The 16,858-nt window shown below is 37.4% G+C and overlaps 1 protein-coding gene across 1 annotated transcript in view; it reads left to right on the top strand.

Annotated features, from left to right (window-relative positions):
- The window catches only part of cpne9 (copine family member IX), a 71,608-nt gene that overhangs the window by 39,474 nt on the left and 15,276 nt on the right, over positions 1-16,858 (top strand). The window contains exons 7-11 of the mRNA XM_087781422.1: positions 10,052-10,115; positions 11,394-11,497; positions 12,391-12,495; positions 16,138-16,179; positions 16,240-16,315. Of these exons, the coding sequence (XP_087637548.1) occupies positions 10,052-10,115; positions 11,394-11,497; positions 12,391-12,495; positions 16,138-16,179; positions 16,240-16,315 (391 nt within the window). The remainder of the gene's footprint in view (positions 1-10,051; positions 10,116-11,393; positions 11,498-12,390; positions 12,496-16,137; positions 16,180-16,239; positions 16,316-16,858) is intronic.

The raw sequence follows: 16,858 nt of genomic DNA, 5'->3' as shown, positions 1-16,858 counted from the left end.
CATATGACTGTGACCCGAGAATACTATAGATCTAGACAATGATAGAAACACTGCTTAATGAAAGAACCAGACTCCAGTGTTATATCATGTTTGTTTACAACTGTAACTGAAGTAACTCAATCAACTTTTTTCCATTATATTTGAATGTATGTTTAATTTGCCTTTATCTTAATAATAGCTTAATGACTACATCTTAACAATCACAATAAATAGATTTTATTGTAATATTAATTATTTATTATAGTAGAATGCATTAAAGGGGACATTGAAAAAACAATTGCAAGTTTCGATCTCAATATTGTAATTTTGTAGCTCGTATTTTCCTGAAAAGAACATGCAAGAAAGTTGTATGAACTTCAAGCTAAAACTAAATTTGAGTTTCTGCTGAAGGGGGATTGTGAGTCACACTTCAGTTGCACACTCTCCCCTGTTGTTCACACATGATTTGAGGGTGTTCAATCTGTTAATATTTTAGTTACAGCAGATGTTTGCACCATCCAGCTGACACTGGATCTTGCTATCCAAAAACATAAAGCTTTGTTTGAAGAAGGAAATGAGCAGTGAGTTGGTTTCATGGGTGGATTGTGTGGCAGCGTTGTCTCCCCATCAAAACAACGTGTCTAATCAGGGATCAACAGCAATTGTTGGAATAACAAGAGCCCTGGAGTGAAAAGATAAAATATGTTGCTATGGGAGTTCCAAAAGAAAAACAAATAAACAGATGAGTACATCTACCAATTTGATTTATTTAGACATCATTTCATTAGTGGATCTTATACTATACATTATTAAATACTGTTTTATGAGCCAGTGGATAGTTGATTTGTTAATTATTTTGCCTCCAAATGGCATTATCTTTAAATCTGCTCTATTTCTGTTTCCCCGCTTTCATGATCACTTGAAAATTAAAGCTATAAATATGCATGAGGAGAAATGTGGAAGCGATGTGGGTGAACCTTTCGTTTTATCTGCAGTATAATTTCATTAGTCAGAGTTTGGGCTCCCTGCAGGTTTTCTGCTGTTCGGCATCATCATTAATGGAACACAAAACAATACAGAAGCAGAACTAGGAGAGAAATAACTGGACGAGAAGCAAGAAATGCAGATGATTACTTTTCTTTAGCAGATTTTTTAAATAAGATCGATAAGAGGTTGACTACAGTCTTGTTCAAGTCGATAAAGGAGTTGTTAAATAAGCAACACGATATGACACAAGTACTATGTGTGTTTATTTGCCATATATTGCGTATCATTTTCCGGAATCTGATGCTCTAGACACAAGAAGTTACGCTAGCACCCTTTTTACAAGCATGTAAAAGTCACAAAACATTTAGAACCAAATCAAATGGCCACTTTTCATTTCAAATGCTTTTCTTGCTTTTGTATATGAAACTACAGGTAGTCCATATATAAAAGAGAACTGCAACAGTGTCAGCAAAACTTGTCCTTTTAACTGGCAGAAACCTAGAACAGAACCAGAATACAGACCAATGTGAATTAGAATCAATTAGATTAGACAGACTTTATTAATCCCTCCTGGAGATCTCCTTTGGGCAACAAGGTTCCAAGAACAAAGGGCAAACTAAATGACTAAGTGCAAGTATAAAGAACATAGGTCAAAAATAAAGAAGATAGATCAAAAGGAAATAACTGAGGAAAAAGGATACAAAGATTATAAAATAATAATCAACAGAAGCTTTATTAGGAATGTTTGCTAGTGCCAGGTTGGACCCATGTTGCCTCCCTTCTCTGCACAATGTTGAGCTCTAAAGTGTCTTACTTCAAAACTGCAAATTAAATCAAACAATATTTATTAATATACAAGTTAAATTATACAAAGTCATCTGGATTCTTTTTTTGTATAATGCTCTCTCATATGGTATCATAAATAAACTGTTCATTGTTGCCTCTCCTTTTAGGTTGTTTTTTTTATGCAGTTGGTGAATTGTGTCCAGTCTATTTCTTCTCTTGACACTTTGGACACGCTGTCACTCTTATGGTAATTTTTTTTCTCTATCTGGTTACGCTGGGATTTTCTCCTCGCTGCTGCTTTTGAAATAATACAAAAAGAAAAACAACCAAACAACATTGTAGACTTTTTACAGTATTGGTAGTATTGCATTCAAGTTTTTGATAAATGTGCTTGTGCCATGTTATACCCTGACATTATTGTATACTTGTCAGCAATATTCACGTCATCAGTGATGCAAATGCTGACTATTTAAATATGGTAACCAAATAGTCAACATTAAAGCAGATAAGCATGCGATAAAAGAGAAGCTTCCACTTACCTTCAGGTTTAAAGGAAAGCTCCCGACAGTTGCTTGTGCTTTTGTAGTTTTGCAGTGTAGTTGATCATTGGCATGAGTTCCTCTCTGGTGAATAAACTGCCCCTGTGTGGGACTTCAACGCTCATGTGGGCAGTGTCAGTGTGACCTGGAAAAGCATCTTTCAGAGTGTCTTAACAGTTATTTCTTCTTTTGTTCTGTTTTCGTTTCCTTCTGCTCTGATACAAATATGTCTGAGAGGACTTTGTGTCACCCTTTGCTGTGATATCGTGAATAACGGCATGAAGTTGAACATTCACAAAAGCACAAAGCAAAATGTTTTATACGTAAAGATGAGCCAGATAAGTACAACTATTGCAGCTGCTGAGTAGGTCAGGGATCGCATTGTTTTTGTAGGATATGAAATAATGACACTGGAACTCAGTGGATGTTGCGTAAGGAAGCGATAATAAATGAAGCGACACACTAACACTCTTTACTGAACACTACGTTGGTCACACCATATTCAATGTGTCCCTTTATTTGAAAACAAATTTTCTGCATCAAACCGCATTTTTTATTGCGACAGACAACTGGCTCATGAATGAACGTCCCCTTTGCAGCCAATTACATTTATTCTCCCCTGCCCTACTTTTAGTAGTATACATTTCATCAAACCAGGACAAGTTATAAATTAGAATTCTAACAAGGGACAGATTAGCTTGTTTGATTGCTTGTCGGTGGTAACAAGGTAAAAAATGAATATGTATTAATGCAAGGAAACACTGTACAACAGAATTTAAAGTTTAAAAAACAAGTTTAATGTGTTTTTACTGAAGTTTTAAATAAATGTGTGCAGAACACCTTTTTTTTTGCTTTAATTTATTCACAGTAAACATCTGTAAGTAATCTGTGTGGGGGGGGGGAAGATTTTATTCCACACGGTCGTTTTGAGCTTCATGATTCTTCTGTACATTGCTCATCGGAGCCAGTTTTTAATATCTGCAGTAGCCGAAAATCTTTCAATATTGAATTACTTTCTCAGGGCAAGACCATTCAAGAAGAGATTACAAGGCCAATTCAAAGTTAGGCGTCATGAAACATATTGAGATAAATGAGTTGAAAGGACTGCAAGATAAAATACCGTCCAAGTCATGTTTCTTCACTAAGCCGAGGACTAGAAGGGAGGGAGGGGAATTCCCTGGAGGATAGCAGAGGGGTGAAGGCAGCAGATGAAGTCTGAGACCTTTCCAGCCGAGTTTCGACAGGTGGTGATGTCTGGGAAGTGAGTCTCAGAATGTGTTTGATATATTTTTAGAATGGGTATCAAGGGATTTGAATATTGACAGAAATATGTGGAGAAATCCTTGACAAGAAAAAACTATTTTGGGGGAAACTGAAGCATAAATCCCAGTAGCTTTAAGGCATATTAAAATGGTGATGAGCTTGCTGCTTGTGACTTCTCAAGGTGTTTCTAATTGTGGCCTATGAGGGCCAAAGAAAAGGAGATCAGTGGATTGATTTGAGAGTAACCATGTAGCTTGAGGGGAATGGTTTTGATTTAATAAACTACTCGTGAAGGTGTGGAGGCTGTGAGACACAAACGGGACAGATTTAATGCAGGGTTATTAGTCCCAAGGTGAGTCTAACCTGTTTAGTTTGTGAAGCTCGTTGTAGTGATTGTCATTGACTGAAGGTCAGTTGATTTTTCACTCCAAATTCAAATTCCTTAAAATATAATATCAAGATGTCAGTCTCAATTTTAGTATCTCTAATAAAAAGTCTAATAGCACAGTGAGCTCGGTCTCAAAGCTGTCTTTCATATTTTCTCTGGAGCCATGGAACATTATTATGATGTTATGATCCCTTTTTTCTCCTTTAGCCTAGTGAGTGATTTTACTGTTGAATTTCCTGCAAAATGTTGTGAGAGAGGAATAGACGGATCATTAGATTACAGGCCTGTCAATGGTTGCAAATACTGTAGGGCATATTTTCCCTCTCAAAGATGTCACAAAGAAAATGGTTTCATCCAAACTGATACAGTCATGAAAATGATTAGACAATTTTCTTTTTTATGCAGTTTTTTGCCTATTTCTCATTTTGATTTTCAACGCAATTTTCTCTGGTTCCCTTTTCCATTTGTAGTTGAATGTCCTGCTGCTTACACAAGTCTTTATATCCCTCCAAGCCACCTATTTTAAGAGCAGGAGTAGATTTGACCCAGAAAAGAATTACCGTACAGTGAAATAAAGTTGCCATCGAGACAGTCTTGAAACTTACTTGACCAAAGAATCTGAATATTTATACATGATCACCATCAAAGTCTTCTGCATTTAAGAATACAATTGTGAATTTTGCGATTTGATTCCTTCCTACTAGTCTCTCCCTAAAAATGCTGCCCTTGCCCTGCGATATTTACCTGGAGTAATACCTGTCCAAACATCGCCTTCCAAACGTTTTGTTCACATCAGATTTACTTTAACAATGAAAATGTTTGTAGTTACATGAGTGGATATTAAATTATTCACAAGCTTAAAAATGTTTTTTCATCCACCACACTTTTGATCTGTATTTATTAAGACAACATCGATCATTTTATTCTGAATAATTTAATCCGCTATTCTAAGCAATGAAGGCCAGCTATGTCCTGGAACGCCCCCTGGAGTCCGTGGAGGAGGTGTCTAGGGGAAGGATAACATCCAAGCTGGCCTCCATGAGGAAAAACGTATCTCTCACCCTCTCCGACACACACTCAAAGAATTCTAGAATGTATTTATATTCTATTCTTATTGAAGTATTTATCTATTTTTGTTTTGTTTTTGTGTGTGCTTTTGCCATTGTATTCTTGTTTTCCCCTGATGATGCTGTAACTAAAATGTCCCCTTGTGGGACTAGTAAAGGACAATCTATCTATATCTATTTCAGAAAAAAATGTAAAGGAATTATGAGCTTGTTTTTACAATATAACAAACATAATGATCAATGTCTGATCCCTTCAAGACTTCTCTAAGAGAATAACAGACGTTCTTGTGAAACAACATCACGTCCATAAGATTAAATTGTAGCTGCAGAATAAAAGCAGTTAAAGCCGGTTTACCTCATTTGATTGCAGCCATCTCCTTGAAAAACACACTTGTATAAATACACCGTCACATGATTCGTTCATTTGCTATTTGTAAACAAAATGCTTTCATTATATAAATTTAATATGAATTTACACGTGTGCTATTCAGCTGCATCATCATCACTACTCAGTGCTCTTAGTTTAAAATGTACACTTTTATTATCGTTAAACTCCATTTTACGATGTTTTTAAATAAGCCCCTGATCGTCTCTGTAAATAAAGTATTCGCATTAATAATCCTGTAAATAAAATATAAACATTCACACCGGAGCTTGTCTGCACTAATTTAAATTTAAGTTTGTGATCCATGTGAGAAATGTTTAAATAAACGAATATAAACCGGTTATCAAGTTTAAATTCATGTTTTTATTTATTTATCTGATAGTGGAGAGATGATTTAAATATATAAATAAGGGCCTGGAAACGGACGAACAAGTCTGCGATTAATTCTACATTTATTGGGATGTACAAAGGAAAATTGATTTTATTAGTGTCTACGTGCAGACATCTGAATATTTTTGTACCTGCCACATTTTCTGGATTTGATAGTACCACTGTTTTTAGTAGAACATCCATGAACTTCTTTATACATGAGGCCCCAGATTATTTTGAACATCATTAAAACGGGTGCATTTTGTGTGAACTATCACTTTCATAGCATCTTGTTATACATTTTTTTTGGCAGAGAGATAAATATACCCAGCTGCTCCTCAATGAGAATCTAGCCTGGATTATTCAACAAGTTCACATGATTGATCATCATCTGGATTGTCGTAGAGATTGAGGATTCTAAAAAGTTCCTGTGGATCCAAGTTAGCAACAGACTACTACAAAGACATTGTTTTTCTTCTCAAGAGAGGACACTCTTTTTCAGACCTAGGCCTCTGATATTACAGTATTACTAATACATTTTTTAAAGATAATTCTTTGAGGATCTTTTTATCCCCTTTTTTCCTTTTATTTGGCATGTCTAAGGGTATTGGTTTTACATTTTTGTATTGATTTAATGTGATATATTTTTTAAATAAAAAGTATATGATAAGAAATACTAAACAATTCATTTTTTAGCTTTGTTTGTTCAAGAAACCTGTGTACAGTACTTTGAAGCTCCTCAGGACTTTTTGTAACTTGCCTTCTTTAATGCTGACGGGGGAAGTAGAAGAATTTTTTTTTTTCTGGGGAAATCAGTCTTATTATGACCAAAAATAGAAATTTGAGCGTGTTCCTGGTTATGATTGGAAGAAAAAAAAAATTCTGGGGAAATCAGTCTTATTATGACCAAAATAGACTTTGGAGCGTCTTCCTGATTATGATTGGAAACGGAGCACATGTTGATGATTTTATTCACTGGCAAGTAACATTTCATGATTGGGCTACAGACAAGCTGTTAAAAGTTTCTTCTAAAAAAAAGATTTTTTTTTAATTATTTTATTTCCCGAGCGAATCCTCATAACATTCTTGAGAGAAGGCCTGAAATAAAATACAACTATTCAACCTTTTTTGAAAATGTCTGACTGTCGATTTCAGATTGAACAAGATGTTAATATTACACACTCAAACTAAATGCTGATTGCTGGCCCAAACCCAGATGGCAACCAGGCAGCAAGGTATCGCTGTCAGAGGTCACTTCAAGGTTAGGATTTCATGAAGAAAATATTTGCTCGACCACCAGGCTTGAAGATGAGATTATCTGTGGTGTGTGCACAGGTAGACAAGGACAGAGGCTATAAATGGAAGTGTCAAACTCTGTGTGTGTACACTGTGACCAACAGAGGGAAGAGAAAACATGAAATGCCTAAAAGCACTGTTGTTGTGGAGGCGCATCAGTGCCATCAGAATATTAAATGGTTTGATTTAACGTTTAGCATTTTAGTCGTAATGTTTTATTTCTTAAGCATTGAACAATGTAAGAAATAAGCATCCAGTATAGTTTAAGGGTTCATTGTACCACACATTTAAATCTCAGGTTTAATGAGTATATATAACTTCGTCTTGGGTGTAAGATGGACTAGGTGTGGGTCACTTGTGCTCAGGCAAACTACTCAAGAAAGCAAACTTAATCAATTCCTGGACTTTCAAAATCCACTGAACCCATGATAGTATCCATCCATCCTTCCATCGATCCATTTATCCATCACTTTCTGGAAATAAATGTCAAAAAATCTGAATACTGAAATAAGACCAAGCCCCATCAGCCGAGCTCTTTTTTGTTTAACTGGAGAGATCAAACCCATAACATCCAACAATCGTCTTCTAATTTCCTTTTGCCATCTAACTCAGGTGCCTCGCCCACAAACACTCACTGGCTCAACGAGGTTCTGCCTTAAAATGAAAAAGAAAAAAAGATACTCTGAAACAAAATCACAGAAATCTTTAATGAAATGGGGCCTCCTTTTTTAAAATGATGAAAGACATTTTAAATATTTTCAATTGGGGTAACTAACTATCAATACATTGTAAATTAAAAGAAAAAGAGATCAGAATAGAGCAGCTAGCATAGAAATACTAAGGTAATTATTTTGCCATTTCTTTATTTATGTTTATTATTTATGATTTTTTTCTTATTATTATTCTTACTTTAATTTCACATATTTTCGTTTTGCAGTTGTTTTTGTATGTTATTTGATTAGTTTTATTTACCTGATTGTATGTCTTTTTCCATCATGTGTTTTGACAGATGAGAATTTCCTTTTGTTCTTACATTGTCTACTAATGCTCAATAAAGTAATGCAAATTAATTCTCAGTTTAACACGATATAGTTTCTGAGTTGTTAGCGCAACTGCCCTACAGCAGTAAAGTTGCATGGTCGCCTAGTTTGAGGCAATCTGCTGCTGTTGCTGGAGGGCAAAAGTAAAAATAATACACAATATAATGTAGACGGTTCGTGAGAAAAGAAGAGTGCAAAGAAAACCTCTCAACTTCCCTTTCTTTCACACCCCTTCTACTATTATACCCAAAAACCTTGACTTTTATTTTCATTATATTGGAATATAGCCCGCAGCTACACCTCCTGGCATCCCTCTGGCTCAGTGTTTGCGCTCTGCAGAGGAATGGATCGTGGCAGAATGAATGTCATTATATTCCAGAGCGGAACTGTTATTACACATTGGTGTTTGTCGTGTGTGGCAAGAATTGAGAGTGAACTGACAGAGCAAAAAAAAAAAGGGAATTTATATATTTACAAATCATACCCCCTGTTAATGTGTCTTCCAAAAAAAACTTTGCTCATTTGACTGCTCCAATTATGTAAGTCTTAATCCAGCAGGACAGATAAAGCTCCTCTGGCCCCTGAGTTACTGCCTGTAGAGTTGTTGGTTACTTTCCTTGTGTTTCACACATCTTTTCCCACCAAGGGGCACCTAATTAAAAAAAGCTCACGGACGACCTAACTGTCAAATAAACCCTTAAGCAAATGCAAACTAGAAAAAGTGTCTAAACACTGGCCTGCCGTGTTTGAAATGCAAAATAATAAATCCGACACAAACATGCGGAGACTAGGAAAGTTTACTTTTCGGTTAATGTAACCCTTTAATGACAAGCGTTCACAAGGCTGTGGTCACCACCCACTGAACCTCTCTTTTATATACATGTCTTGTATATACATATATTGATTTGTAAGTGGACTTTATAACAATTTAAGATGCTGGACTGAGAAGTTATGTTAAAAATGTCCTTTAAACTCTTGCTCGTTTTAGTGTGAAGTTCCTGTAGAAAAAAAGAGATTTGAAATCACTATAATGAGTCTCTTTTAGTGTGGAGTAATGCAACAACCCTGTGTGACCCTTGAACGGCCCGGACCGTCACCGTGTCAACGCTCATTTCTCTTCTCTCGCCATCTTCTTCACACGTCGCCTCTGTTGTGACAGTTGAGTAAATCACTCTCTCGCTCCCTTCATTTGCCCGACTCCTAGAAGTTAATGAGACTTTCAATCAGAGGGAACACAAGATTTTTTTTTTGCGGAGTGTAACCTTCACAACGAGGAAGGACATCCCGCCCACCCTTGAGAAGTAATTGAACCAGCAGGCAGAAGAATTCTGACTAGTTTAACAATCTTCATACAGAATGTGATGCTGGCGATATCAATCGAGCAGTTCTTTCAGGAGGTCTCTGTGATGGAAAATGTATCCCAGAAGACTAAAAATAAAACGTGCGAGGGCAGTTTGAGCCCAGAGGAGGTCGTGTTAGATCTCTTGAGACACGTCCAGTGGTTTGGTGAAGACTTTTCCACATTTTTTTGGGACATGAAAACTGCTTAAGGTCGAAATAAAAAACAAAACGAATAAAAGTTCAATAAGAAAATATGAACTGAATAAAAATGTTTTTATTTTCAGTTTATAAGATGATAATGAATTGTTTGCTTAAAGCGTCAGTTATGAGGAGTTGTGGATGGTTAATCCTTTAAATGGCAAAAATGTCAGAAGCTCAGTCTGAAGCCATTTTAAACCCACTGAGTCGTTGCTAGCACGGATGCCTTCACTCAGCTGCCATTTCGGGGTGTTTGTTTTGCAAGCGTGAAATAATAGGAAAACTGTGCGTTTCTGGGCAAGGATGTAAGACAGTTGGCATGCCCGGCTGTCCTGTTTCACTGTGATCACTCATTTTTGCGTTACATCTACTCTTCTATTCACGATGCCACAACACCTATGTTTCATTTGCAGTGGCATTCCCGGGAAGAAATGTGGAGTCATTATCCTAACTGCTGAGGAGCTGAGCAACTGCAGGGTCAGTATTTACACTTACACGGTGAATTCATGATACTTCGAATTGCAATAGTCATTTGGCTTCAAGCTGCTGGTCATTAACAGACTCCATCAACTTCATATAGACACTCAAGCATACAACTGATTGGTCTTTTCAATTGGTTGTTGCATTCATTCATTTTAATCTTATTGTCTTCAATTAAACTCATTTAAAAATCTAATTTACTTGAATCCTATCGAACAACTGCACAGATGACATATTTTTCTTATAAGTAAGTAATAGTTATTTGGTAAAGCGCCTTTCTAGACCAGGGTCACAAAGCACTTGAACAGTCAGAAGCAATACACATTTAAAAATCTAAAAGCTACAAATTAAAAAAACAAGGCCATGAGAAAGTAATTAAAGCCACATTGTGTGTGGTAAATGAATGAATTACTTTGTGAGAGATTGTGTGACACATAAACCCTTACACACTCTCTAGTAAACCTTCATTAATCAGATCTTCAGCTTACATCTCTCCAGGTCCATGACTAATGCTGTGCACGTTCTGATGTTAATCGGTCAGCTGCAGGACAATCTCCGTCAATGACGAGAACGGCAGCACCTGTGATCCGTAACTATTACCCGGGGCAAAGGCCAAAAGGTCTTCTTGTAGACAATCAATGTCCATCCGTAATCCCCTCCAAGAACCAGCCTGGAATACGTATGAAGCTGCTGCCTCGTCCTCCGTGATCACACACCTTCGATAATCAGAAAATGACTTTCAGTCTGTTATTTACTTGCCATCACTATAATAGTACTTATAATATTCTCCTACTGGCTTATTAGGTTTACTGTTCACAACCAAATGAAATTAATTGTAATGTAAAAACATAATGCAGAAAAATATTTAAAAAAAAACACGATACTGATCTTAGCCAGACTAAAGCCTTAGTAACATGACCATACACTGAAATATGAACTAGAATTTGTTAAACATTTTTATCAAGAGCAGAAACACAAAAAATCAGGCGTGACGTCTGCGGTCACATCTGGCTAAGAAATAAACTCTGGCCACCTAAGGTAAAATTCCACGTTTGAAAAGAGGTATTCACGGTATTATTATTATTCATGGTGTTTGCCAAGGAAAAGTCACAACATGAATACACTTTTTTTTTTAGAACTACAACTTTTGCTGACGTTAATATTGGTGTATTTGCTGTGCCTATTGGAAAAAAAAACAATTTCCCAAAGGAGACCTCCTGAGGGATCAATAAAGTTCTACCTTACCTTACCTTAACCATTCCTTGTCACTTACAGGATATTGCCACCATGCAGCTTTGTGCCAACAAGCTGGACAAGAAAGACTTCTTCGGCAAATCAGACCCATTCCTGGTGTTCTACAGGAGCAATGAGGATGGAACGTGAGTTTCTTAAAACTGAGAAAGTCATCTTTGTGTCACTTCTTCTACCAACCCACCCGCCAATAGTTGCAACTAGTTAAGATGGATCCATTATTCACAGACAGTGTTCCTCACTTTTGATCTTGTAGATGACGTTAATTTTATGGCCCCGGGGCCAAATGTGTTTAAATAAAGTTTAAATATATATTTTTTAATATGCCCGTAGAATATAATGTAATTTGTTTAATTATTTAATCAAACAAGATTTCTACTTTCTACTGAAACGCTTTGTCACAGAGATAACCTAAGACTGCTGACGGGTGAGACTGAGACAAGATCAAGACCTCAAAAAAGAGCTAGAACATTCTCAGGAACTAGCTCGCTCTTTTCTTAAAGGGTTATTTTAACCAAATTTAAAATCAACACATTTTCTAATCAGCCTTAATGGCAAATAAGGGTTGGGGTTATTTGAGTAATCTGCTCCTTTTATATAGTTAGTTATATGCAAAAATGTATGTCCATTTTAAAAGAGGACGACAACAACTGAGCTGCTGCAATAATATGGGCATATATTTTTGCCTATAACACTTAAAAGTATTGCTCTGAAAGTCTTGGATGAACTATAACTTTAAGAGACTTTCATTTCAGGCAGAAAATCGAAAGCGTTTAATGAAGTCACGTTTTGTTTTTTTCCTTTTATCCGTTCTGAGGTTGTTAAGCTTCGTCTTCATTGTTTCATCCTGCTGTGCGGCCAAGAAAGGAATAAAACTCCATCTGCATCCGACCCCTCCAGACAAAAATGGAGACAACAGATTTCAGAAGCTGAAAGTTATTGATGTGGGATTATTGAGACACATGTAACCTGACCAGAACCAGCCTCATATCCCTCCACTGATGTCTGTTCTCTATGCCAGGTTCACCATCTGCCACAAGACAGAGGTGATCAAGAACACGCTGAATCCTGTGTGGCAGCCCTTCACCATCCCTGTGCGAGCTCTGTGCAACGGCGACTATGACAGGTCAGTGAAAAGTACTTTTACTTCTCGTACGCACAGGAAGTTTGTTGGGATGTGTGGAGATGAAATGGTGTCATTAGAAGTGAGGATGTTCATCTGCCACCTGAATGCGCATTTGCATAAATTACAAAAACCGAGAGCTGTAATTTGCTTCTAAAAAATAAAAGTGGATGGTGAGGAAGTGACATCACCTGTTACTGAGGCGGTCAGAATAATGCCAGCAGTCGGTCGCTGCATTGGACAGACCAGCACTGGTATTATTGAGACCGACTCGGTCTCTTTGCTCTGATGTGTACAGTGCTCGCCAGGTGAGAGTTCAATACTCGAGCAGGTGTGACGTCCATCTACTGCCAATGAGATTTATGCGTCTTTCCAGAGAAAATATCATGTTGAAATCTCTTATTTCTCACTTATTAATCACTTATGTGTGGCAGCAAAATTGTTGATTTAATTATTACATTTAGTCGTGGAAAATATAAGAGAAGCCTTGTTGAACAAAAATGATTGTAAATCAAGTAGTAATGTCCGTATGTATCATGTGACTAATTGACGGAAAAGAAAAAATGGAATGCTTGAACGCACTTTTTTGGTCAGTACAATGTCATAGCTATTGATTATGGAAACTCAAGTGATTATTATGAAAAAAACTAAAAATATGGATCATTTGTATCAAACATTCAAATCAACAAGAAAAATACAAGAAAAACAAGCTGCTATAAATCATGTTTACACAACACCATGTTTGTTTCTATAGGGATTATAATTTAGTCAATCAAAAGTAAAAACTATTAGCATTTATTATAATAGTGTTTTTACTGCACAAGTGTCAAACTCAAGGCCTGGGGTGCCCTGTCATTTGATGTGGCCTGTTAGATTTTGTCATTTTTTCACTTGTAAATTAAAAGTTTCAGAGATTTTTCTCCCAACTGTTTGAAACATTACAATCCAGTTTGCCCCCCCATCACAGCACAGAAACCGAAACAACAATCTCCTCCTTTCTACCAGCCCTGGTTCACTCCTCTTTGAACTCAACGCAGCATTCAACACCATTGAACACAGCATCCTCCTCCACCGACTCCAAACCATTACCGACTCCGGCATAGCACTTTCCTGGTTCCCCTTCTACCTCTACGACCACCACCACTAGATTTCCATAAACAACTTCTGATCTACCGTATTTTCTGCACTATTAAGCGCACCGGATTATAAGGCGCACCTTCAGTGAATGGCCTATTTTAGAACTGTTTTCATAAATTGGGCACTTACATCCACTAGATAAAGCTGTGCTAAAGGGAATGTCAACAAAACAGTCAGATAAAGTCAAACTTTATTAAGCGTTCTGACAACTCCGTTCACTCCCACGGTAACGAAGTTCAAATGATGTTGAAAAGGCTTCAAGCAGCATCGCGCGAGACTGTTGTTGTGAGCAGACAAATGTTGAGCAGTGAAGTTGAGCGCATGTATGACAGCTAGAGAGCGCGTGTATGACATGTTGAACGCACGCGTATGACTGGTTGAGCAAGCAGCAGAGTGATTTTGAGTGTACAACAACCAAGACATACTCGCTCAAACCGGTGGCGGTAATATCACTCCATAGACATCCCCCATGATGTGAGGTTCGTCATAAATCCCACCGCATGATGACGCAATGATGTAATCCAGCCCATGGCGTGACAGCTGAGTCGGCGCTATAAGTTGTTTTTTGAGAAAATTAAAGGCTTTTAAGTGCGCCTTAAAGTGCGTAAAATACGGTATAATTACTGGTATTCCCTAATGTCCAATGCTCCTCTTTATCATCTACATGCATCCCTTTGGTCATATCATGCGTCATCACAGGCTCCTATTAAATATTAATCTGGTCTCCACCATCTTATTTAAACCCCACATTGACCATATAACCAAAACTTTGTTTTTACATGTCTGCAATAAAACCCGTCTCTGTGCCTCTCTTTCACAATCCAATGCAGAATTCCTAATCCACGCCTTTATTACCTCCAGACTCAACTACTGCAATAGCCTCCTGTATGGCCTCCTATCATTTTGCCTCTAAACACTGCGATATATCCAGAACTCTACTGCCCATCTGCTTACCCACAAAAGAAACCACATCACCCCCATTCTCAAATAACTCCAGGCTAAGTTTCTGGCCCCCTCATATTGCATCGACCTGCTCGCACCTACACTGTCCAACCCAACAGCAACACCACCTCATAACCGCCGACTCCAACCTCCTCACTTCCCTCAGGAAGAAGGGGTGTTTATGTTGTCTTTATCATCGGAATCAGCCTCAAATCAATAAATGCTGATGTTGTGTTAATACTGGTTAAAGGCTGGGAGCAAGCAGTTTCAGTGTTGAATCTTCGCTCATACATCGCTACATCAAAATTACTTTATGGCGATAAAACGATGAGTAATACACAAGATACATGACACAAGTTTAGAAAGTCCCAGCAGCAGCAGTATCTCACTCGCGGATAAAAAAGTAAATCAACTCTGCAGTACTTTATGAAGCAGGGAACAGACTAGTGTACCTTATTTGATTAGTTATTATAATTGCTATTGTTCTAATATATGAGTAAAGCCCTATTCGCACGGGATAAGTATTACCTGGGGATCTCTGTGTTTTGTAAATGCGTTATTTTAAGTGCATTCACACGGGATAAGCGACGACTGTAAATTAGTAATTTTTACTGACATTACCTAGAAATACAGATCCAAAAATCGCGCAATTACTGAAAGAGAAAGTTAGTCTAACCAAGCATTCTTCAATAAGAGAAGATAAAGTGGACAACCGTTTATTTTCTTTCGTTTCTCTCCCCAACTTATGCAGACGCTCTACAGCGAGAGTGCTCCTCTGCAAATACAGTTGCCCCAACATTATTCTTAGAGAAAACGTTTGTTTGGTGAATTACAGTAGGTAATTTGCCGCGGAATTATTACAATACAAATCACAGACATGGCGCATTCGCACAGGATTAAAAACTCAGACATTCTCCTTAATTACTACAAATTACCAGAGGTCCCCAGGTAATACTTATCCTGTGCGAATCGGGAATAAGTGTGTTTCTTCATTATTCATTCATTTGCTTACTCACAAAAAACGTTATTCCAGTTCATAATGAAAATATGTTTCCCAGATGCTCTCAGATAACTGTCACAGAAATAACGAAAAAGTCATAAAGCACACAGTGCAGTCAAAGCTGTCCAGGGATCAAGGTCAGCGAGAGAGAGCGAGGTTAGGAGTTACACCAGATCCTCTCGTGGGCTTTGGCTTCCTTCTATAAAAAGAATACCTCATTACAGGCGAGTGTCCAACTGTTAGAAAACCCTCGGCCTCAATATGTGCTGAGGAGAAGATCTAGCTTCTCTGGACTGGGACCACTGGTCAACAAGACAGATGCCCAGGTGACCTGAATCCGTCCGGCGGCATCAGATCGTGGATTAGCAACATATGATGATGGATGTTCAAGCAGGAGTCAATAGCAGGCAGTGAAGCTGCGAAATCGCTCACCTGGGAAATTTCTTTCACTGTGCAATCAAATTGTTTTGTTATAAGTCAATGTATGGACTTGAATATTTTAATATCAGGTGCTCAGGGGTTTATAAACGTCTGATAACAAACCCTTTGTTTTCTCCATTTTTAAGGACGGTAAAGGTGGATGTCTATGACTGGGATCGAGATGGAAGGTAAATTAATTCTTGCGACTTGTAACATAAAAAAATACAATTAAATAAATCCTTTTGCAGTCACGACTTTATCGGGGAGTTCACGACCAGCTACAGAGAACTGTCTCGTGGACAAAACCAGTTCAACGTATACGAGGTAAGACTTCTGAAGGGTGAAATCCATCATACAGAAGTGAGGAGTGACAATTTAGTCAAGGCATAGAGTATTGTGCTCCTGATGTTTAAAAGCCCTTTTCTTGAATCCCAGAAAAAAACTAAATGTGCAAACTTAACAAGCAGATGAAAACTGGAGGCATTTTGAAAAAAAAATCATTTTTGTGCCACTTGGAAGTGGCTTTCAGGTCACAGTCTTGGGTCACCACCAAAATGATCTTGGTCCATAAATTTGGTCCATCGTGGGCATTCAGTTGCTCGGATGAACTAAAGGTCAAAAAGAAAATCTCTCCTTGGAAATATCTCACATATTTTAACTGCAGTGTCTCTCCTGTCGTTACCAGACTAATAATTAAGGATTTCATTTAAAAACCTAGTTTTTGTGTGGATTTCGAGATGTCATTTAGAGTTAATACTTTTTAGAACAAGGGTGTAAAACTCAATCACACAAGGGGCAAAAAGTAAATATTATTCTAATTGCAATATTATTTTTATTCTTAGAAGTTAGAATATATCTTATTTTCAC

The sequence above is a fragment of the Callionymus lyra genome, chromosome 19 (genome assembly GCF_982586985.1).
Source record: "Callionymus lyra chromosome 19, fCalLyr1.hap1.1, whole genome shotgun sequence".
Classification (NCBI taxonomy): Eukaryota; Metazoa; Chordata; class Actinopteri; order Syngnathiformes; family Callionymidae; genus Callionymus; species Callionymus lyra.
The sequence above is the reverse complement of the archived record's forward strand: the minus strand, read 5'-3'. Positions and strand labels throughout refer to the sequence as shown.